This window comes from Saccopteryx bilineata, chromosome 9 (genome assembly GCF_036850765.1).
Source record: "Saccopteryx bilineata isolate mSacBil1 chromosome 9, mSacBil1_pri_phased_curated, whole genome shotgun sequence".
Taxonomy (NCBI): Eukaryota; Metazoa; Chordata; class Mammalia; order Chiroptera; family Emballonuridae; genus Saccopteryx; species Saccopteryx bilineata.
The window spans coordinates 9343936-9366599 of record NC_089498.1 but is presented as its reverse complement, the minus strand read 5'-3'; the positions used below and the strand labels follow the sequence as shown (position 1 = coordinate 9366599).

Here is a 22664-nt window from a genome sequence, read left to right as displayed (position 1 = left end):
TGCAGGTTGTACACATTAAAGGTGACGCTGAATGTTTCAGATGTGTGAAAAGATAAGATTGCTTGAAGTCAATTTGCGGTCTGGAAACAGTGGCCTGTGGCAATGGAACGGTGATCTAGGTGGAGAGGTGCATTGTATACCCTCAAATGACTGAGAAGAGAAGTCTTAAATTCATGTTTATTTTGCACCTGGATAGTTAAGGATTCTGGGCACTATGACTCGGCTTTTGTCACTTCTTGGGGGCATCTAGGAGAGCTGCTAAGGGCAGTGGCAGGAGGCTAGACCAGTGTCCCACTGGGGCTTGATCTCGTGAGCTCTCACTCTCCTGGCTGTTGCGGGGGTGTGTGTGTGTGTGTGTGTGTGTGTGTGTGTGTGTGTGTGTCAGGGAGCCTGTTCTTGTGCTCAGCCCCGTAGTCCAGATCGGAACTAGAGGTGGTTGGGCACTCCATGCTTGGGCGCGGAGCTCTCCTCGCTTCCGGGCTTTTTAGAAGTCATCTGTGTTATTCCTTAGGGGCCTTATTTTGTTGAGATCTTAGGTTCTTAGTTTGGTCTCCCCCTGCCCATTTTGAGGCTGTTGTATGTGGACATTTTGCATTGATATAAATCCTCAGTCCCAGGTGGCCACTTCGACCTGATTGCACACATCAGGTGTACACGGCTGAGTCGTGCTGTTTTATTCTTAGCCCGCAGACGTGGTCCTCTCAGTGTGACTCCATTACCAGGAGGGAAGCTGAGAGCCCTGTTGAAACGGGGCCCAGTGGACTGAAGGAGCCACGGCCTTGCCAACAAGCTTGTCAGGGAATAACCTTGGCCTGCCTGCCCTGAGGCCCCATCTGGAAGCCTCATCTTACGGCCCAGAAACAGTCCCAAATCTGACTGCATGTGAGTTGTGTGGGGCTTTCAGAAACCGTGATGTTTGGGCTCTGTCCCTGTGCTCCTGGTTCTAACTGAATTGGTCCCCTGGAATCCTTTCCCAAAGCAATATTCCCTGACTTTTCATTTTAAGGAAGAAAAGGCAAAGAAAGTGCTGTTGGTTTTATCTATAAAACTCATTTGAAAGTTGGGGAAGACCCTGGCAGGGCTCATTCGCGTCAGCTGTGCCGTACACGGACGGTCACGGTGCCCTCCTGCCTTGCGCCTGCGCGCTGGTTGCCTTCCAGACCAGGGCTCTGAGGTCACGCTGTGGCTGGGAGGGCAGCCTGCCCACCGGCAGAGGAGGGAGCGGGCCTCCCTGTGCAGGTAAGCTGGGGTGGAGGCGGTTGGTGGCTGGGCTGAGGAGGCCCAAGGGGTGCCTGGATCAGCTGGGTCTGTCTTTACAACAGGAGGGAACTAGCTTCCTGCTACTCCACGTCTGCAGCAGTATCAACCCGTACCCCACCTACACTAGATCCAAAACACCACTGGTGATTCCCACGTGTTGGGGTGTGCAGAGGATTCCCAGGGACTGACCTCCGAGGCCCCCCATCTCCCTGAATGGCACTGTGTAACGCTTGCCTGCTTGGCTACTGAGCGATCCATGCACAGGACATAAGGACTTTAGTGGGCTGTGTTCCCATCAGGTCCCCATCTCAACCAATTTGCTAGTGACTAAGCCAAAACCTGGCGACCAGGAGAGAGGCGGTGAGACCGGCAGCCTGGAGGAGACCGGAATGGGTCTCTGTAGCCAGGCTGTGCGGACCTCAGTCGCCCCTTGTGTGTTCCGCCTGCAGGGGGCTTCCTGGCATCCAGGTGCAGTAGCGGCGCCATTAAAGACGTCCAAGTGAAGGGACGTGACCCTTCGGTGCAGCGGGCCCAGGCAGTGTGGCCTCATTCCTGGGACCACCCGTTCTCCCCCTGTGGGGGAACCACTGGGAATGGAAGAAACGGGATCCGCTATCCGCAGATTTGGGATTACCCCTCTTCCCCCCATTTCTCCCCCTTTCTGATCCTCAATTCCACTTGACCCGCAGAAACTAACAAAAACAGCTGAGCGCGGGGTGAGCTGGGAGCGGGGAGGACGCGGACATCTATCTGCCTCTGCTCTCCTAGCGCTCAGCTGGCTCCCCTGACGGTGGCACTGCCACCGAGGGGGAACACGGAGAAGGTCCGGGGGTCTCCTCATCTGCCACCTGCAGCCTATGCCGCCCCCCACCCAGGGTCTGTGCTGGGTCGGAGCCCTCCTTCCCTGCCTGTCAGAACAAAGCCTGAGGTTGAGAGACGAGTACAGACAAACATTTCTTTATTGAGCGACACATGAATTTTCCATTAGAGAAGTAGACTGGCAGTGTGTAAGATATCACAGAAACCTCACCGATTGGGAATAGAAAGGCTTAGAAAGACCGTGGGCTTTTTTTTTTTTCTTTTTTCCTCAAGTTTTTTTTTTCCTGTATTTTTAATTTTTTGTGTTTTGTCTTTTTTTACCTCCTCTTTATCGGAAATGGCTGTGACTGGTCTTCAGCAAATGTTAAGTCTGGAAAGTGAAACCGTGATGAGGTTGGGGTTTGGACACGAGTCAGAGTAGAAAGGACACGGGGCTGATCCTGAAAACAGGCTTTCACAGAACATTCCATCTTTTTTTTTTTTTTTAATGTTTGTGTGTGGGCTTTTTTTTTTACTTTTCCATCTTATGGCATTTAAAAAAATGGTGGTTTTTTTTTTGTTGTTGTTTTGTTTTCATCTGCAGCACAAATATCCCCACATGAGAAAGAGCGAACACGGGTCACTGAGACGGAAGACAAGGGGCGGGGCTCACACACGGGGGTGGGGGGGCATCCATCTGAGAGACCGAGAAGAAAAAACATCAAAGGAAAGAAACCGCAAGCCCGATTCCCAAGAAAGCTAGTCTGGTATGTGGTACACGGGCTCATCGGGAGAAAAAGAAAACCTAAAAAAAATGATAAAGGGAGCGTGTAGGAAGGGGGTTGGCGGGAAAACCATTTTCTGTAGGGCTCTATTTATACAGATGATCTGTTTTCTTTTTTGGCAGCTACGGGCCAGTGAGAGCTGTGCTTTTTCTGTACAAACCCGGAGTGAGCGTGTGCGTGGGGGGCCGGGGGTGGGTGGAGTGGGGGTGGCGTGGGCACGGAGCCAGCCTGAGCACATTGCGGACAGCGGCGCAGGCAGACTGGCCGCACCACTGGGCCCGCACCTGCCACGAGGTGAGAAGGGGAGGGGGTGCGGGTGTATGGTTCTCTATTCCGCCCCCCCACACACACACACACAAAGAAAGAAATATGAATGTCATGGTGAGTTTTCCATTTTCCTTTTAAAGCTACAAAGCACATGAGAAATGTTCTTTTTTGTTTGTTTCCTTTCAAATTCTAAATGTAAAGACTCAACTAAAACCAGATTCTACGGCATTCTACGGACATACACAGCCGTCAGTCACTCTGGGGTCGTGGGTTAGACAGGGGCTTGATACAGAAAGGCTGTGTGTCTTACAAAGGCCAAAAGGTCATGCTACCAGGAGATCAACGTCAACAGCAGAGAGTCCGTGAAGCAGTCTGTAGAGAGAGAGATAAGGGGGTCCAGTCTGACCAGATTCTTTGATTTTAAAAACCAACCAACCAACCAACCAAGAAACAAACCCTGGCGTATTTTTCATTATGTTGGGGGGAGGCACGAGCGGGCAGCATCGCGGGAAAATGAGAAGCCCCAGGGCGTCCCAGCCACGCCCCTCTCCCCGTGGCCCCTCCTGTGCCCTGTCCCCATCTCTCCCCTCTTCCCTACGTGCATGCCCCCTTCCCTTGGCTGCTGCCAGAAAGCAGACCTAGTCTCCCTCTTCTGCCTCTTGCCTTGTGAACATGAATAAAGAAAGCTCAGGAGACAGTGGATTGGTCGGAGCAACGATTCTTCTGAGTTCTTGAAATTAACAACCAGCACCGCCCCGAAGAGAGGCGCCCTTAGTTTTTCTGTTGTCCTTGGGGGTGTAGGGCAGGGAGATGTTGAGGGTGTGGGCCGTTTGTTGTGAGGGGTTTTGGAATGCGCACAAGAGCAGGACAGAACTGAGAACGGAGCCTCCATGGTGGGAGCGGAGAGGCGGGCCTCTCTGCCGCCCCCTGCTGGCGTAAATGGGTCACCAGAGTGAAACCACGGGGCTGTTCCTAATAGGACGGCCTCCCCTGTTCGGGCTCCCATCACGATTTTTGTGTGTGTGTGTGCGCGCGCGCATGCTCATGTGCTGACCCAGGGAGACCTTGACCTGTGGGAGGGTGGTCAGTTGTGTCTGAAGCTTTTTCTAGTACAAACTAAAAAGAATTTTTAAATATATATTTGTATATATATATATATATAAGGTTGTGTTACACCTTCTTTTAAAGTTTATTTACCAACTTGCATCTGTTAGTGGTGTGTGTGTGTTTGTATGTGTGTGCAAGCTTTTCTGTGAGTGCTGGAATCATTACCAAATAGGTTGCTATACAGGACAAGAGGTCAGTACAAGCCGCAGCCCCGGAGGTTGTTGGCAATGATGATGTCGGTGACGGCGTCGAATACCACCTGGATATTATTCGTGTCTGTGGCACAAGTCATGTGACAATAAATTTCTTTGTTGGGTGAGCGGTTTTTGCTTTCAAATTGTGCTTGGATGTAGGCGGCGGCATCTTCATAGGTGTTGGGGCCTGGAACAAGAGAGAAGAACGGAGAGAGGCCTTGTGAGAACTGGGCAGGGGACAGGCTAGGGACCCTACGGCGAGACATGGGCTCTGGCCTTTTCCAGGATGCCAATGAGACAGGCCAGGCGCCGAGGCTACGTCCAGGCGCTCCTTCTCTAAGGTGTGGTCGCCTTTAACACCAAAACCACCTGCGGCTTCTGACTTTTCAAGGTTTTCACTCTGTTGTCACATTGGATTGAGCTGGGAGCCCTGGGAGGACAAGGGCCACAGAAGATCCCCTTTATTTATTTATTGAATTTTTAAATAATTTATTTGAGCCAAACAGAGGATACTCCTGGAAGCAAGATCTCAATACACAGAGAGATGATTCCAGAGATTCCTCTTGCTCTCAGGGTGAGCACACCAAGGCTTTTTAGGACACTCAGCCCTGGTCTAAACCAGCCCTGGCAGGGTGGGGGCTCCGGACTCTGGGACCCAGGACGTGCTGGGCTTCAGGGTGCACCTGCACTTCCTCCTGGGTGGCTTCCTCTCACGAGAAGCCATTTGGCAGGGCTGGGAGCATTCCCATGCAGTCCCAGTTCTTAGGTGAGTGGCTAGGCATTGGGGCACTGGTATCCCCAAGGTGGCAAGTTTAAGGTGTTAGCAGTGTGTATAATACCAACTGGGCCCCACAGCTGCCCATCATTTCTTGGCTGTGCCCTTGATCTTGGAAGGAATATCTGCGAGTGATGCAAGGACAGTTGTTAGATCAGCTGCACCCCCAAACCCTTGCGACTTTGCCCTGTAGACAATGTTCAATGACCATAAAATATGGACCAACACAGAATTGCCTCAAAGCACATTATAGGAAGATGCCCACTTTTCCTCAGGGCCACTGGGATCTGGCCCGCTTGGAAACAATGCAATCTGGATTTGAGGGTGTGGGACGATACCTTCCCCGCCTCGTGCTCCCTTGGTTGGGAGTGCACCACGTGGGGAAGCTGGGGGGACCGTTGAGGGCTCTGCAGCCAGATAAGCAAAGGTCCTGAGGTCATTGGGGAAGGGGTGGGGCCAGGACCAAGACCAACTCTGGACAGCCCACGGGCAGAACCTGCTTCTCAACCCCATAGTTGACTGGGCACCACGGCAGAGGCGCACTGAGCGGCAGGTCTGTAGTGAAGCCGCCGAGTTAGCGGCAGCTCGCAGACTGGACACCGTGCCAGAGGGACTCCATCAACGATCTTCCTGTCCAGGCAGTGCCAGGACAGGGCACCGAGTGAGGTGAAAGTGCGTGGGGCAACTCCAGGACGCCCAGCTCGTGTCCTCTCGGCGTCTCCTGAGTCTGCGCCCTTCACAGTGGGCACAGAGCTCGCCTTGGACATCAGCTACCACCTGTCCCCCCCTTAGCCTGTTTCATGTCCCCCCAGGCCTTGGCACCCCAAGGGGCTACTTCCTTGGTGACGACTTTTCATCCATCGTGGTGATGTTGGGACTCAACAGTGACGTGGTGTTGGACCCCTCTGGATGCTCTGGAGAGCTCGAGTGCTCCCCAGACTTGGGCCGGCTCTCTGGGAGCTGCCAGTGCCGCACGCTGCACAGTAGGGAGCCCGGCTCTCTGGGAGCTGCCAGTGCCGCACGCTGCACAGCAGGGAGCCCGGCTCTCTGGGAGCTGCCAGTGCCGCACGCTGCACAGCAGGGAGCCCGGCTCTCTGGGAGCTGCCAGTGCCGCACGCTGCACAGCAGGGAGCCCGGCTGCCGGGGGGCCATGTCCTTCGGGATAAGGAGGAGCCTCAGGTGGTGCCGGCCTGAGAAGACCTGCTGAGACCCAGCGGTGCCCAGAACTGTCTAAAGACCTGAGCTGGTGCGCAGCGCCCTTGCTCGGGGAGCGAGGTCAGCAGTGGCTGCTGCGGGCAGGGCTTTCCCTGGCCGGGGACCTCGGGGGGCTGGCCTTTGCCGCAGGCAGTTCTCCCGTCCTTGGTTTCCATCCTCTGACTAACATCGGGGACGGTGATGGCCAGTGGAATGCAGCCCTGGCACCGGACTGTTTCTCCCTTCACCTCTGTGGCTGCCCTGTGCGTAGGCATTGTTTCTACTCTGGTGCCCAGATGATAAATGAGGCAGAGGGCATTAGCATGCCCAAAGTGGCAGGGGGTCTGGCTCCAGAGGCTGCTGTGGTCCCCCTGCCTGCTGGAGATCGGGTTCCTGACCACTGTCAGGCCTGAGCTCACCCCCACCCCTAGGGTTCTGTGCACCCCGGGCTGGGCAGGAGCCTTGTAGAATGACAAGCAGTGGAACCAGTGAAGAGACAAGCTGTGCTCAGAACAGACCGATGGCCCCTCTCCACACCAAGGCTGAGGGCTGCTGCTCCCCAGCAGTGGAGGTGGGCAGAGGGGTCAGCATCCATCTCTGCTGGGTTCTGGTTGGGTGCAGGGACCCGCGTGGTCTCGGGGGCCAAGCTCATGCCCTCCTCTTTCTGGTGCTGCCAGGGAGCAGGTTCCTCCTCTATTGCCGGGTGCAAAGGGGCCCCTAGAAGCCTTCCAGTCCCCCGCGGGACAGAGGCTGGGCCCCGGCACCCCAGCAGCACTGTGCTAATCCTCAGCTGCAGCCCGGGCCAGCCGTCCTCACAGCATTGCCTCCTGGAGCTGTCAGACAGCCCAGGAGGTCTGGGGTACATTCCCCTGGGAGCCAGGTGGGAGGGAAGACCCCAGAGACGGTGGAAGAGAGGCAGGAGGGAAGAAGCAGGCTTGCAGAGAGTTGGGGAAGTTTGATTTCGGGAAGAGACAGGGCGGAGGAAGGCGGGAGAAAGCAGTGCCGGGGGGCAGGGGCTGGAAGGATCTGGGGGGGCGCAGACGCAGCTCTGACTAGAGGAAGCAGGTGGGACCACTCACAGGCCACGTGTCCACCCTTGCTAATTCCGGCCAAGGTGCTGTGTGGCCAGCAGCCAGCCGCCCAGGGCGGGGTAAGCGGAGGCCACCAGAGAGGTCGGAAGAGGCAGAAGACCTCTTGTAGAGGTCATGTGACCAGGGTGGAGGGGAAGCCTGTGGCCCCGCTCTGCCTCCTGATCCCTGCCTGGTCACTCCCGAGTCACCTGGTCACAGCACATATGGGCCAGAGGGTCCCTTTCCCACCACATCCCGGGCTGAGTCCTGGGAAGGGACACAAGTGTTTTTCTTCGCCCCCTGCCTGCCAGGCTCCTGCGGCGGCGCCCGCACGCCAGCAGCCTGTTCCCCGAGCCGCCTCGGGCAGTGGTCCCGATTCAAGCCTCTGGAGGCGGAGGCGGCGCTGGCCCCTGGCGGGGGTGGGCCTTCCTCCTGCACGGGCCGCCAAGACACCCACCTGTGTATTCAGGAAAGCAGATGGTCAAAGGTGACTTCTTGATCTTCTCACCAAAGAGATCTTTCTTGTTGAGGAAGAGAATGATGGAGGTATCGATGAAGAACTTGTTGTTACAGATGGAGTCGAAGAGCATGAGAGACTCGTGCATGCGGTTCTGCGGCCGCAGGCGGAGAGGGGAGAGCGGGGGACAGACAGCGAGAGGGAGACACAGAGACAGGGAGAGAGAAGACAGAGTTAGGTCTGAGAGAGGGCAGCTCAGGAGGGGCGCCGGAGCCCCCGCGACTCCGCCGAAGGCTGACGGAACGGCGGTCTGTAACACAGCCCAGGGCGTCCGGCGTCCAGTGTCCACACCAAGTGACACCCCTTGTCTGAGACTGACCAGCCAGGGTGAGGCTGAGGACAGGGTGATCTGGTCTCTCCCCTTGCAAAGTGACCAGCCACGGGAGGAAAGGGTCTACCTGAACATGCGTGTGGACGTGTGAACACGAGTGTGTAAATGCGCACGTGTGTGTGTGGAGGGGTTGCTGGGTGGGAACCTGAGAGCTGGGCTTTAGCCCTTCCTGCCCAATCTGTGGGTGGGGGGTGTCCTATAGGAGGGGTGACGGACCCTAGGTCCCTCCTGGGACCTCAGAGAAGTCATGCCTCGGGGGCTGTCACGTGGGGGCGGAGCTTCTGCCCCGGCTGCCTGCGGACTCAGCCAGGTCTGACCCCACCGGGATTTTAAGCAGGTACAGCCTCGCACACAGAAGTTTGTTCAGCAAGTGAACGCAGGCGCTGGGCACTCGCGGGGAAGGAGAATCGAGGGAGAGGGCCCTTTCTGCCCTGGGCGAGGCCTGACCTTCTCCTGTGAGACGCCAGAGCGGGGACTTGGGCAGTGTCTCCCGGCAGTGCAGGGGGCACGTCCCTTTGCAGACGAACTCCTTTCCGCACGGGAAGGTGACTTTGTGAGAGGCGCCTCCCAGAAGCTGCTCATTTCCCCCAAGAGTTCTGCCCTTGCCCCGGAAACGTGTCCACCCCAAAGCAGGTGTACAGCTCAAGCCCAGAAGTAATTCCAGGCTACAGTCTCTCTCTGAAGTCAGAAGGCCGACCCAAGTCAGAGGCAAGAGCAGAGTACCAGCATGGGCTTCCACCACCGGGCCTTCGTCTCCGAGATGGACGTGTCCCCACGGGGCACGAGCGAGCACAGGCACTGAGTAAGCCACCTGTTCAGCTGCCGTGGCCAACTTCCTCTATCCGAGCAGGAGGAGGGCGAGAAGGTGGGGACGTGACCCCACGGTCACCGAGCCCCACTCTGCCAGCACCGTGCCCAGCACCTCCCCCGCCGCCTCGGGTCATTTAAGCTCACCAACCCGTCGGGGGCACTGAGCGATGACATGGCAGAGATGTGCCTCTGCTCTGGGCCAGCTCGAGTTTGGGCAACGTGGCGAGTTTCTGCAGTCGCTGTGTGTGGTCTGTGGCCATCAGAGGGTCAGGACGGGCTGCACACACCTGTAGCCACCTCTCCCATGTCCGCATTGTCACACCAGTGACCTGGATGCACATTAGCCCCGAACCCTGTTCTCCTGCCTGAGGCCAGTTGGGGGCAGTCTGAGTTCTCAGTGGCTCCTCAGGGGCCACTAGACAACTGTCATGGTCTTATTCCTCCCTCAGGGACCTGCAGTAAATACTGCTGTCCTTTTACTTTGCTGAACAGATTCGGCAAACTTGTGATCTCACCGCCCTCAGCAGCCTCAACAGTGAATTCCATTCTCAGTTTCCCCCAAACGCTGCCCGTCATCTGCACAATCCCGTCCAGGGAAGAAGCGAGACTCATTTGCCCTGTGCCATCTTGATGGAGCCTGTTCGTAAAGGGGCAGGTGGTGGCCTCCCCAGAGGCCAAGAGCAGGGCTTGGGGCTGTGAGCACCCAGGCTCACTGGGTGGCTGAGGAGGGCAGAGTGGAGACGCTCCGAGACCCAAGGGTTCCACGAGGAAAGGCCGCCCACCGCATGGTGCCCCCTTGCCCCACAGCTCCTCAGACAGGGCTGGAAACCGGCAGCGAGAGGCCAGTTCCCAGCTCCCGCGCACAGCTGTCCCCAGCATCGCTTTGGTCTACAGACACTGGAGGACACGGTGGGGACAAACGCCTGGGCACTCCCAGGGCCGGAGGGGACCCACCAGGGTGACCCAAGCTGAGAGTGTGGACTGCGTCCATTTGCCTGGGCTGAATGAAGGTCACTTCCTTAAGAGGCCACTGAGCTTAGGTCTCAAGGAAAGGTTCAGGCCAGCTGCCCAGGCTCCACAGCCCTTCCCTGCTAAGGCTCAGCCTGCAAAGCCTTCCACCAACACCGACGGGATGTGCGCGTCCGGCCCTGTGCTGGGGCTCCGGGGCTGTGCCTGCCGTCCCCGGCGTGGCACCGAGCCCGCCCGGGAGGAGACGGGACGCACAGGACACACCACACAGTCAGACCTGGATTCGTAGGGAGGGTCTTGGAGTAAGTGTGGAAAGAAGGGCTGATTCCAGGGGTGGGGGGCGGGGGCAGTGGGGACGGGTGCTGCTGTGGGGACAGGGCGCCGGCACTGAGACCCCCCAACACCACGCAGGCCTGACAGCCATCCTTCCGCACGTGGAACCCATTGCCAAGCAGCCAGCCGCACAGCCTGTCCTTACAAGCTTCCCGAAGACAGAGACCAGAATGTAGTCAAAATGAGAAACGCCAACGATTGAGACAAGAGAAAGGAGCCAGGGTCACAGCCAGCCAGCAACCACCCAAGCCACTTGCCGCCCCCTGCCTGTCTCCCCCAAGCACCTAGGATGGGAGGTCAGCTCTGCACAAGGAGGACCAGCTTTGGCCCTCATGACAGTCCTGAGCGGTGGGCGGGGTGGCCAGGCACTGGGACTCCTTCTGCGCCCTGGGGGAGGTGCCCCCTGCACCAGGCGGCCCACAGTCCTGCCCCGCATGCTGTGCGGGCGCGCCTGGCGGGAGCTCGGGCACTGGCACAACATACGACGCTCACGCTAGAAACGCTGGCACTTTTTATTAACAGTGGGTGACTAATAAATACATGACGGCAGCCAATAAATTATTACAATAACTAGAGATTTATTAAACCCACAAGTCACTCTACTTACAAAATTACAGTTAATAGGAGTGGGCGGCAGCGGCGGGTTTGGGAGGTGGGACTACCGAAGCTAAGGTTGGAGGTTCGCTAAGGAGGGAGGGGTCGCCAAGCCCACCCCTGCCTGGGACGGGGGAGGGGAGCAGAGGCAGCAGCAGAGGGGAAGGGGACCTGGGGGGCAGAGGACAGTGCAGTGGGGGCCGGGGCATAAGGGGGTAGCGACCCGAGGCAGGGCCTGGCAGTGCAGGAGGAGCCGGAAACGGGGTAACGGGGTGGGGGGGGGCGCGCGGTGTGCGGAGCTGCTGGCTCTGCTGAGGAAGGGGTGTCTTCACACTGGTGGTCTTGGTGCACTGGGCCTGGGGGTGAAAACTTCCTTCCAGACGGACCCCTCTGACCAAGAGGGGCCAGGGACTTAGTTGGGGACCTCCTGTCTGCTCCTGCATCGACCTGTCTCTCCCTTGACAGGGGCCCTCACCTGGCTGGGGTGGGACCGGTCTGAAGCCCTGGGAGCCCCCGAGGGAAGGCTCCCCGACGTCGCACTGGGGGGTGGGAGCCCTGACCGCCACCACATGGCAGCAGCCCACACCTTGGCCCTGGTCCCTGGTCTGGCTGTTGTGTCCATCTCACTGCCCCGGCTGCTGGGACCCTTCACTCTGAAGGCTTGTGGCCGACCGGGGGAACTCTCTGGGGCTGCTTGTCCTCAGCATCCCAGACTGAATCTCTGGTAGGCACAGGCCTCCGTTCCTGGAAACTCCCAGGTTGCACCTGGATTGCTTCCGGAAGGCTCAGAGAAGAGCAGAGGCTTCTCAAACAGGGGGCTGGGCAAGCCACCGCCTGAGGTCCGGACTGGTGGACTGACTCACCAAGAGGGCTGAGGAGTGCACAGGTCAGACCAAGGGAGAGGGGCGGGGTCCGTCGGGCGGGGCTAGAGATGAGGAAGAACCTGCAGAACCGGCCACGGAGCATGAACTGCTCATGTGCTAGGATGGAGCAGTGGGGTAAGGAACTGCCCCCAAGACTTGTCCTGTCAGAGGGAGGCCCGCTGGTGAGATGACTCCAGGGCCTTCCCGTTGGGGCTTACAAACAGGCTGGTTATGCAGGCTCTGGGTGGGGTGGGCTCTTGTGGCTGCTGCCTGCCTGGGGGTGTGGGGACTCACTGAGCCCAGTGTAGTCATGCCCCGGTTCCCACCAGGGGGGCATGGAGCTGGGCTGGGAGGCAGAACTGCCTCCTGGCACCAGATATGATGGTGGGCTCCTGCTTGGGCTCTGCCCACTGCTTCCTGGTAGGAACACGCGCCACAGACCCTCAGGCTCTGCTGGGGACAGAAAAGCCAGGGAGACCCACTGAAGGTGGCCATGGGACCCAGAATGTCAGTGTTGTTGGCCAGGGGCCCAGGGCTGTGCTCTCTACCCAGACCAGAATCCACATGCTCACGAGAGCCTCTTCCTGGGCCTTGGGCTCTGACTCCCCCAGTCATCCAGAGAGCCTTGGGGACCTTTCTCAGTTCCCTGTGCGAAGGCAAAGACCTGGCTCACGTGGGGGCCTTTGGGGCAGGGCACAGAACTTGCCCACAGGCATTGAGGTGGCAGGCACAATGTTTATGGGGTTGGCAAAAGCGACTCTCTTAGAAATAAGGTTCCTATTATAGCTGGCTAACCGAGGGCCCCCAAACACAGGGCCGTCCACGCCAGGTCACGCACCCCCTCTCCCCCTGCCCCCACGACGGAGCCAGAACCTATCTGTCACCTTCAGTTGTTACTCCCCATGGTGGAACCATTGGTCACGACATGGGTGGGCGACGGGGGAGCAGTGTGGGGTGGCGCCCTGGATACCAGCTCCTCGAGTGCCACACTCACCAGCCAGGACACCCTGGGCGGGCAGGGAGGGCGAGAGCATCGCAAGAAATGGAGCAGAGTGTCTGGGAGACAAATGGCGGCCTGGAGATGCAGGGCAGGAAGGCCCAAGCAGCCCGCTCCTCGTGCCCCCAACGCTGCCACGGGGCGGCGGGGCCTGACGCTGCCAGGGCTCTGGCTGCTGTGGTGCGGAGGCGGCCGGGTGACCGAGCCCTGGGCCACGAGGGCTAGTGACTTCACCTCCAGGGCGGCGGCCATAGTGGTGGAGCCCTTCCAGCAGCCCCCTTCTTGTCGGCCACTCGTGAGCCAGGATCAGAGCTGACCGCACCCAAAGTGACAATGCTGGGCAAGAACTTGTGTCCTCAGCGTTTGGGCAGAATGGCGTAACTGGCCCCAGCTGCCTGTGACAGGACACGGAGACTGTTGGCTCCAGAGGTTCGTCCTCTGCCAGGACCCAGCAGCTGGCACAGGGACAATGCACAGTTGGATGAAACCAAGGGGACTGGTCGGCCGGCAGGGCTGCTCTTGCCGTGGCTGCTGCCCTCTGACCACCCAGAAGGCCGGGCAGCAGGGAGACAGCCAGACCAGGGCCGGGCGCACCCAGTGGCACCCACCCTGTGGCCATTTGGCACTAAGGCAGGGCTCTGGGTCTCCCGTGCACCGTGCAGAACTGAGGGGCTGTTGGCACCAGAAAGCCCAGAGCTCTCGGCTCTGGGGCCGTCAAGGGCAGTGCTGGGGGCCCGGGGCCCTGCCTGGTCCCGGGATGGAGCAGAGCCCAGGCGGAGGCTGGAAGAGCAGAGGGCTTGAGGAGGGAACCGGAGACCTCTCGAGGGGCAGCCCCCTCTCTTCCCGTGGGCACACCTGGCTCCTTGGGCAGAGCTTGTCACACAGCATGCAGGGTCTGTCTGGGCTGCTGTGGGCGTCGGCCAACCAGAGGAGCCGGGAGTGGGAGAGAGGGGCACTGCCCGCCCGAGGCCAGCGCGCCGGGGTCACCAGGAGTCCCTCCTCCATTTCCACTTGGGAATCTCTTCCAAAGCCCCTCCAAGGGGCTCTAGGACACTTCTTTATGAAGGGGGACAGGGCATGTGGCAGTGCACACATCAGGGTGGCGGTCCTGTCCTGGCCTCCTCTGCCCAGGGGCTGGCAGGATGCCACGGGCTGTGGACACGCCCTGGTTTCCGTACCGAGACTGGAGGCCGCTGGGTGCTGGCCTCAGGAGCCGCGTTCACAGCCCCGTGCTGGCTCCCCAGCTGCAGAACCTCCTCCCAGGCCCTGCGGTGTGAGTGGGAGTCACTGAAAGTTCGAGAAGGAAAGGCACACTGCTAACAGCTGGAGCCACCGCCGGAGGCCGGTAGACGGGTCACCCTCGGGCCGGCAAGGCCAGGCGTGAGGCCCCATCGCAGTGGACACGAGTCACCGCCCCTCAGCACCCCGCCCCACCTCGCACCTCTCCCACCAGCCCGCGCACCATCGACCACATGCTTTTGCAGTCAGCCATCTTAGAACCACTTCCTGACCTATGGGGAAACAGAATGAGGACTCTCCAGGAGGCCAGGGGGAGCGCACGGAAGGACGGCCCAGAGAAGGGAGGGCTTGCACCCAAGGGCTGAGACCCAAGTAGAGGGAGGGGGGAGGCACTCGCCAAGGCCTGAGACCGTGGGCCCGCGCATGCCCCAGGCCCACCCCGGCTTCGGTGGCGGAGCCGCCTTGACCAGAGAGACCCCAGGAGAAGCTGAGCAGTGGTTCCCGCTGCCCCTCCCCTTCCAGACCCTGCCCCAAGGCCATGCCTCCCACCTGCACAACCCCAGATGACAGGAGGCGACCCTGGGACTTCGAGGATGAGCCACCAAGTATAAGGCCTAACGGCGGCTTTGCCCCCCCCCCTCCCCCAGCCCTCTCCCTGGGATAAAACATTTGGAAATGGAGCAGGCGGGCAGTGAGCCACCGGCGGGCAGTGAGCAGCTTGTTCCGGGAGTGGTGTGGGTACTCAGCACCCTGCCCAGCCCACGTGGCCAAGTGCTCGGATGTTGGGGGCAGGGTGGCCGTGGAGGACCTTCCCTCCTCCCCCTGTGGTGCCAGCCGCTGTGCTTCCTTGTCACGTGCAGATTGTGATCTGAGAGGGGCCGGAGCTCTGGTTCCAGGGATGGGGTCAGCAGGCCGGGTAGGGCAGTGGGTGGCTGGGAGGCCAGGCTGGGGCTCAGTAGAGGCCACAGCCACGCAGGTTTTTGGCAATGATGACGTCCGTCACGGCGTCAAACACAAACTGGATGTTGTTGGTGTCAGTAGCACAGGTGATGTGGGTATAGATCTCCTTGTGGGCTGACTTGTTCTTGCTCTCGTACTGGGCCTGGATGTAAGCCACGGCTTCCGTGAAGGCGCTGGGGCCTGCGGAGAAACCAAGGGGGAGGGGGCACAGGTGAGGCAGGCTGACCCAGGGCCTCTCGGCAGCCACCTGCAGGAGAAACCTGACGGAGTGAGGGAAACTTCACAGCTCAGCTAAATCACCAGCAGACCATGAAATCAGCCAGCACTGCACATTGTTCAAACATCATGTAAGAAGGCCCTGGCTCGTTTGCTCAGCGGTAGAATGTTGGCCCGGCGTGTGGAAGTCCCGGGTTTGATTCCTGGCCAGGGCACACAGGAGAGGCACCCATCTGCTTCTCCACCCTTCCCCTACCCCTTTCTCTCTGTCTCTCTCCTCCCCTCCCACAGCCAAGGCTCCATTGGAGCAAAGTTGGCCTGGGCACTGGGGATGGCTCCATGGCCTCTGCCTCAGGTGCTAGAATGGCTCCGACTGCAGCTGAGCAATAGCCCAGAGGGGCTGAGCATCACCACCAGGTGGGCATGCCGGGTGGATCCCAGTTGGGGGCATGCGGGAGTCTGTCTGCCTCCCTTATGCTTCTCACTTCAGAAAAATACAAAAAAAAATCATGTAAGAAACAAAAATGTCACGCTTCACTGTGCCTCCCCTGTATTCGGGGTGAGTAGTGTGTCATGACACTCCTGCTTCTCTTTTGCAAGTGCACCTGACTCCTGATGCAAACGTTCTTTCTTCCCCAGGGTCCTGCTCAAGCAGGTCTGAGCCAGCCCTTGGCTGACCCTGCAGTGCCTGTGACCTCTCCTGCCTGTGACCCTGTAGAGCAGGCCCACGTGGGCAGAACCCGGAGCCTGTGAGCCACTCTGGCCTCCTTCTGCTCACCCCGCCCCTCTTGGGCTTACCATCCGGGGACTAAGTTGTCTGGCTCCCCGATTGGCCACCTTCCTTGGGGTGGCATGTCGCTCTGCTCCTGGGAGAGCCCAGGAGAGGGTGAGCAGCTGTGTTTAGGAAAGGGCAGAACAGGACGCCTTGCATTGAAGCCTCCACAGGCTCCAGAGCAGGGGCCCAGGCAGACGGGGGCTGCCGCAGCCTCGGAGGGAAGCAGCAAGGGGTGCCGGGGTCTGGAGCCAGTGTTAAGCTGGTGGCTGCCCATGCGGACCGGAACCTGGGAGTGGCATGGCTGAAGGGGGTCCCAGCCCCTCAGGCACGTGCATACAAGCTACCAGGCTCGGCCTTAGGGGTCTGCCAGACCACAGCTCTTTCTTAAATCTGGGCTGGAGGTGAGGATGGCACCTCCGGGCAGTCACGCCGGCCTCGTCAGCTCCAGACCAGTCTTGGTGACGGACCTACCTTGCCGGCCTCTGCCGATGTCCAGGCCATACCCATGGTCAACCAGGCAGGACCCACAAACCCCAGCTTACAGCTAAGAGGAGGCTGCCTGGTGGGGCTGCTGAGCCCCCCCCGCCCCTGCTGGGGCCTGGCCTATGGGGCAGTCAGCCTGATCTTGAGGAACAGGGAGTCAGGTTTGGGGGCTGATCAGGCTGGGGATACCCCCTTGGTTCTCTGGCCGGGTCCTGGCCAAATAGAAGAGTGGACGGACCTGGGCTGCTCCGGCCGCCCTTGCTGCTCCGGCCGCCCTTGCTGCTCCATGGTTGTCCACCCCCCCACCCCCCCACGGTTTGGTAAGCCCACGGCGACATCCTTAGCGCCCTCCCCAGGGAGGCTGGGTCTCTGCTGCTCCCTCGCCTCCAACGGGCCACTGGAATCTTGTGACCACCGTACGGGAAGTGTTATGATATTTGTTAGTTATAATCACAACAGTAACAGCAAATGCAGAGTGAGCACTTGCTAGGCGCCAGCTGCCATGCTGAACGCTCCATGTTCACTAGCTCCCTCGGTCCTCCCAGCACTCTGTGACGGAGGGGTGGACAATCACCGTGATTGTCCCCATCCAACAGGCGTGAAGCCTGAGGTGTCAGGAGGGTCTCTAACCTGCTGCGAGCGGCAGAGCCAAGGTATGATGCTCGGCTGCTGGACGAAGCCCCTGGTGGTAAACCCTGCATCGCCTGGGTGTGGTTGCCTCACTGATTTACAGACGACCAGGCTGAGGCTCCAAGAGGCTGCCGAGGCCACACGGCCAGGATTCCCACCCTGCTTGCTCAACAAGGATGCTCCTGGCTGCCTGGCCCCCTCGGCACAGCGTGCTGGGTGGGCATGCAGGGCGCCACCTTCAGGTTTGTGTGAGATTCTCCGCAGAATGGTCTGGAGCACCCTCAGGGCACAGTGCAGGGGATGGAGCCTTGGCTGGGCCAGGCTGTCGTTCCTACCTGTGTATTCGGGGAAGCAGATGGTCAGCGGTGACTTCCTGATCTTCTCCTCGAACAAGTCCTTCTTGTTGAGGAACAGGATGATGGACGTGTCTGTGAACCACTTATTGTTGCAGATGCTGTCGAACAGCTTCAGGGACTCATGCATGCGGTTCTGCAACAGAGCGGAGAGGCGGGTGAGGGCCTGTGTGCGGGGCTTGACCCGCCGCGCCACCACACAGAGGGGCAAGCCAAGGAGAGGTCCACCAACGTGGCTGGACACACCACCGAGGGACAGAGATGGGGAGACCCACGAGGACAAACGGGACGTGGTCCCCGCTTCATTCCACACGCAGGCAGGGTGGGGCGGAGCAGGGCGGGCGGGGCAGGGGACGCTGCCCCGAGACCCCCGCCCTCAGGAGGGCAGCGAGGTCACTGCAGGGACTCTGGCTCACGGAGAAGACATGCACCATGCACTCAGGGCGGGGCCGCACCACCATCCAGCACGTCTACACGGAGCCAAGGGCCATGCGGATTTCTTTGCCGGGCTCGCATTCAGATTGGCCAGCGGGGTGGGAGGTGCACGCATTCAGTTGGGGGACATTAACCGAAGACTGAGAGGTCCTCGAATTAATCCAGAGTTGGAAGCAGACACCAGGGGGACAGCATCTAGGGGGTGATCTTGCTGTGGCCTTGGTGTGGTTGGGGACTGGTTGGCTGGCTGAGCCGTGGCTGGGCGAGATGTCAGCTCTGGGTGAGTGGCTTATTGGGGCTGGTTTCTCAGTAGAGGGGTTAGAAGAACCCCAAGATGAAACTCAGCAAAACAACTTAAAACAAAGAGGAAGATTAAAAAAAAAAACAAACCCAGCAGAAAACATGAAAGAAAGAAAGAGAAAAAGCCTGAAAAATTGGTTTGACCAGTCTCAGGACTGGAGGTGAACGGCCGGTCCATGCTGGGGCCCCTGTGCGGGCTAGCGGAGGCCATGGCCACCTGGGGACTGCGCCTGCGTGGCGGGAGGTGGACGCGAGGGTGGAGGCCCAGCCCGAGCTGAGCGGCCGGTGCGTGTGCTGTGCGAGGGTGGGCGGGGCAGGCATCACAGCAAAGTCACCCGCGGCGCCCCGGGAACCTGCTGCTTTCAACTCTCAGCTGTGGTTTCTCTGGAGGGAGGCTTCATACCTGCCCGGCTTGGCGGCTCCCTCAGAGTCTGCGCATGGTTTTGGCCTTGGTTTGGCAAGTTAAGGCCCTTTAGGCGGCGGCGGCGGTGGTGGTGAAGTTGTGGCAGGCCCAGGCCCCGGGCTCCTGGGTGCGGGGTGCGGTGACAGGTGGCCGGCCGGTGCGCAGGCAGCCGTCAGCCCCGGGGCTCCTGGCCGAGCTCCAAGGGCCACCTCCAGACCCCCGTCGTGGGCAGCCCCAACTCGCCCAGGCTAGGGAGGGAGACGCAGGGCTGGCCAGAGGGGAAGGCCGGGGACCAAGGCCCGGTCAGTGCAGCTCTGGTTTTTAGGGCAGAGCGTCCGTAGTCTACAACGTGTCCTGTAGTCGTGTGCCTGGACAGAGGCGCCGGCCACTGCCATTGCCTGAGTGGGGTCCCGAGCACAGGCCCTTGGACGGCTCTCCACAGCTGCCATTGCCTGAGTGGGGTCCCGAGCACAGGCCCTTGGACGGCTCTCCACAGCTGCCATTGCCTGAGTGGGGTCCCGAGCACAGGCCCTTGGACGGCTCTCCACAGCTGCCATTGCCTGAGTGGGGTCCTGAGCACAGGCCCTTGGACGGCTCTCCACAGCTGCTCGGAGGCTGAGCTCCTGCCGGCACCGTGTTAAGGGGCTGCAAGTGGGCAGCTGCCGCGTGAACCAGTGGCAGAGCCAGCGCTGGACCCGGGGTCAGGCCTGGCCGGCTCCCCAGCTGCTCAGCGCTGTGTGTGCCTCGGACCCAGTTGTAGGCTTAGTTCTACAGCAGCGGCGCTGCTCTGGCTGCCGCACGCGTGAGCCGCCTTCGTGGGCTGCTGTCGGGGTGTATAGCCCGTTCCTGTCCCCTGGAGGGTGGCTCCTCCCTGGGCTGTATGGCTGGTCCACTTGGGGGAGGAGAGGGGCCCAGGAGGGGCCCATTCCCGATCTGGGCTCATGTGCCTTGGCTTTCCTAGGGTCCTCTGCTCCAGCTCTTGCGAGAAAGGGCAGGGCAGATGGGGAGGAGGGCGGTGAGGAGGGCAGGACAGACCCAGGAAATGCAGGGCCGAAGGGGCATGGAGGGGAATGCCCAACGCCCACCCTGATCAGCAGTGAGGGCCGGTGAAGAGTTTGTGGCGGGCTGGCCGGGCTGCACAGGGCAGGCGGACCGGGAAGGCTGCCTGAGCTCAGCGCCTGGCACCTGCCCAGCTCCATGTGTGATGGAGCCCTGGGGGCCCTGGAGCTTGGGCCGGTGACTGCCAGACCCCTCCAGACACCCTCTGCTGCCACCCCGACCGCAGAGGGGAGGAGGGCCCCTGCCCTGGGACCAGCAGCCCGAGACTTGGGCTGCAGCTGTCTGGAGGCCTGGCAAGGCACGTCCTAGGGGAGAGGCCGGGTCGGGGAGGAGGGCCCTTCACTCTCCAGCCCTGTGCTTTCTTTGACACCCACATCTCGCTTCCCTCCCCCAGGCGCTGCAGGATGGAGCTCTGACCACAGGGGTGGCCAGTCAGACCATGAACGGGGGCTCCAAAGGCGTAGTGGACCAACGGAGCGGTGACGGACGGACGTGCTGGGGCCGCCCTGGGCTCTAGGTGGTAACTGAGGCGGGTCCACGCACCGCCCGGTGCACATCTATCCCCAGCCCACCCTCCGTGCTGGCGAGCTTGGGTCACACTTGGCTACAACCCCCGAAGTCACTGAGAATGATGACTGTGGTACCAGAGAGAGCTGCACAGCCGAGGCCCCAGAAGCCTCCCCCAGGACCAGGCAGGGCTTGGGGGCTTTGCTGCGCCCCAAACTCAGGGGGCAGCGGGTCTGAAGGAGGAAGGGCCAGGTGGATGAGGCGCACGTGGCGCCAGTCCGGGTCAGCCACCCAGGCAGCGACTTCCGCCTCGACCTGCCGAAGACCCGTCGCGTGCTGGTCCCTCAGGACGGCGGCTCCTTCCCCCCAAAGTGCTGCACCCTGCAACCTGCACCCCAGAGACCACCACACTGTCCCAGGCAGGACGGACGAGGAAACCCCCAGAGGGGACAGGCCTTGCTCAAAGCCACCGTGACGACAGACCCACCCCATCCCACGGCCGACTCTGCGAGGCGCAGTGCAGAAGGCCACGTGTGCTGCAGACAGAACGAGCCGACCCCTGCCACGGGCGTGACCCCAGGGCTCAGGAGCCCCACTCCGGCGACCCTGCAGGCGCACCGCACCAACGCCCGGCTTCCTTGGCAGGCTGTGTGAACGGGCCCACCGTCCTGTGGGCTAGACCGGATGGGACCCTCAGTGGACCCCGCTCAGGACAGTCACCAGCGACAGTTCAACTGCCAACCCAGCGTCGCTGTCAGAAACAGCGCCAAGTACTCCATGCGGATTCTCACCCATCACCACCACCCCACAGGTAGGCCCCGCTGTCACCTGGCTTCGACAGGTGACAGTAACTGAGGCGTAGAGGGTGCCACCCGAGCTCGGCAGCAAACCAGCACCAGGACCAGAGAGATGCAGCACCCGTGCCAGTGAGCACCCTGTGAGGCCAGGCTGGCAATCCTCCGAGGTCCCAGACCGCACACGACGCACAGCAGAGGCAGGACCCTGGGCTGACCTCCTCCCAAGGGGCCGCGGCCCGCCCCACACGCCGCTCCTGGTGGCAGGCTGGCCGGCACTCGGGGGTGGCGGCCGGGGCTCAGAACCGCTCTTTCTGCCTTATGCACATTCTTGCCTGATGCACCCTGATTTCTTTTAGGAGGCTGAGCATGGCCAGTCCTCCCCATGCCCACCCAGGCTGGGCAGGTGCAGGCCACTCACCGTGGTCTCGTCTTCATGGAGCACCTGGTCATAGCCGCTGAGCGCGACGCAGAAGATGATGGCCGTGACGTCCTCGAAGCAGTGGATCCATTTCTTGCGTTCAGATCGTTGGCCTCCGACGTCGAACAGCCTGTGGGGAGACGGGGAGTGGGGCTGGTAGGCTGTGGGGCCCAGGCAGGTGGAGGAGTGCCTGCCGGGTCACGCTCCAGGACAGGGGGGGAGGGGCGGGCAGGAGCCCCACCCCAGGTGCTGAAAGGCTGACCCTGCATCTGTGGGGCGGGGCAGCCATCAGTCTCACACGGGGCTGTGCTCACACGCAGTGAGTCACACTGCCCTCACAGCCCCAGATGTGAGGGTGCACCCATGTGACCCCTAGGAGACGCCTCTGTGGGTCCTCCTCTAAGGGCCACATGCACCCTGCTCTGGGCTTTCTCAGCACGTCTGTTCATGTCTGTGCTCTTGGAACGGTCCCAACTAGCCTGGGAAGGAGGCCGGCAGGACTGTCACCCGCTACATGGAGGAAAAGCGAGGCACCTAGGGGTGACCCCAGCCCTGAACTTGGTGGAACACAGACCTGTAGACAAGTCTCTTCTCTATCTGACGGCTTTTTGAACACGAGAGCTCCCGAGGCAGGTGGATGCCAGGGCTGAGGCCGAGTGGCCGGCATCACCATGTCTGTGCCCGGGCTCGGTGCGGGTGTCCCCGGGTCTCACCTGAAGTGGAGGTTCTTGAATGTGAAGTGGGTTTCCACGATGCCAGTAGTTTTGACCCTGGTTCGGAGAATGTCCTGCTCAGTGGGCTGGTAGTCGGCGGCCCCGATCCGATCCAAGCTGTCCAGATAGCTGGGGACGAAAGCACACAGAGGGGACCATGGGCCTGGTTCCAGGCACTGCTGGGGCACCCGCTCTCACAGGCCACCGTGGGAACATGGCGCCACCGTGTCCAGCGCCAGGTGTGTGTGGGGGGAGGGGCCTCAGAGAGCCTCTAATTCGGACACATCGGGCTCTGTGCGCAGTTTCAGGCACACCCAGACAAGGTGAACTTTTCAAGGAGAATGACATGTTTATAATGCTGCTTTGTTGTTTCTTCACATGTGATCATGCTTCATCCTTAATTTCCCAGTTAAATGCACTCATCTATAGAGTAGAGAACTGAGGGTCAATGAAGGTCAGCGCCTTGCCCAGCTGTGAGCCGGACTCGAACATCTGGCCCCAGAGTCCAGGCT

The 22664-nt window shown here is 60.4% G+C and overlaps 1 protein-coding gene across 2 annotated transcripts in view; it reads right to left on the bottom strand.

Moving 5' to 3' along the window:
* Positions 1–2201: 2201 nt before the first annotated feature.
* GNAO1 (G protein subunit alpha o1) overlaps positions 2202–22664 on the bottom strand; it is a 142824-nt gene continuing 122361 nt past the window's right edge. The window contains exons 5-9 of one of the 2 annotated variants that reach the window (XM_066244059.1): positions 22153–22281; positions 21440–21569; positions 7908–8061; positions 4383–4598; positions 2202–3482 (exon numbers count right to left, since the gene is read on the bottom strand). In XM_066244059.1, coding sequence (XP_066100156.1) covers positions 4411–4598; positions 7908–8061; positions 21440–21569; positions 22153–22281 — 601 coding nt within the window. In that variant the 3' untranslated portion in view covers positions 2202–3482; positions 4383–4410. Of the gene's footprint in view, positions 3483–4382; positions 4599–7907; positions 8062–14753; positions 15244–17502; positions 17657–21439; positions 21570–22152; positions 22282–22664 lie in introns of those variants that run through there. The other variant, XM_066244060.1, reaches the window with a different exon arrangement.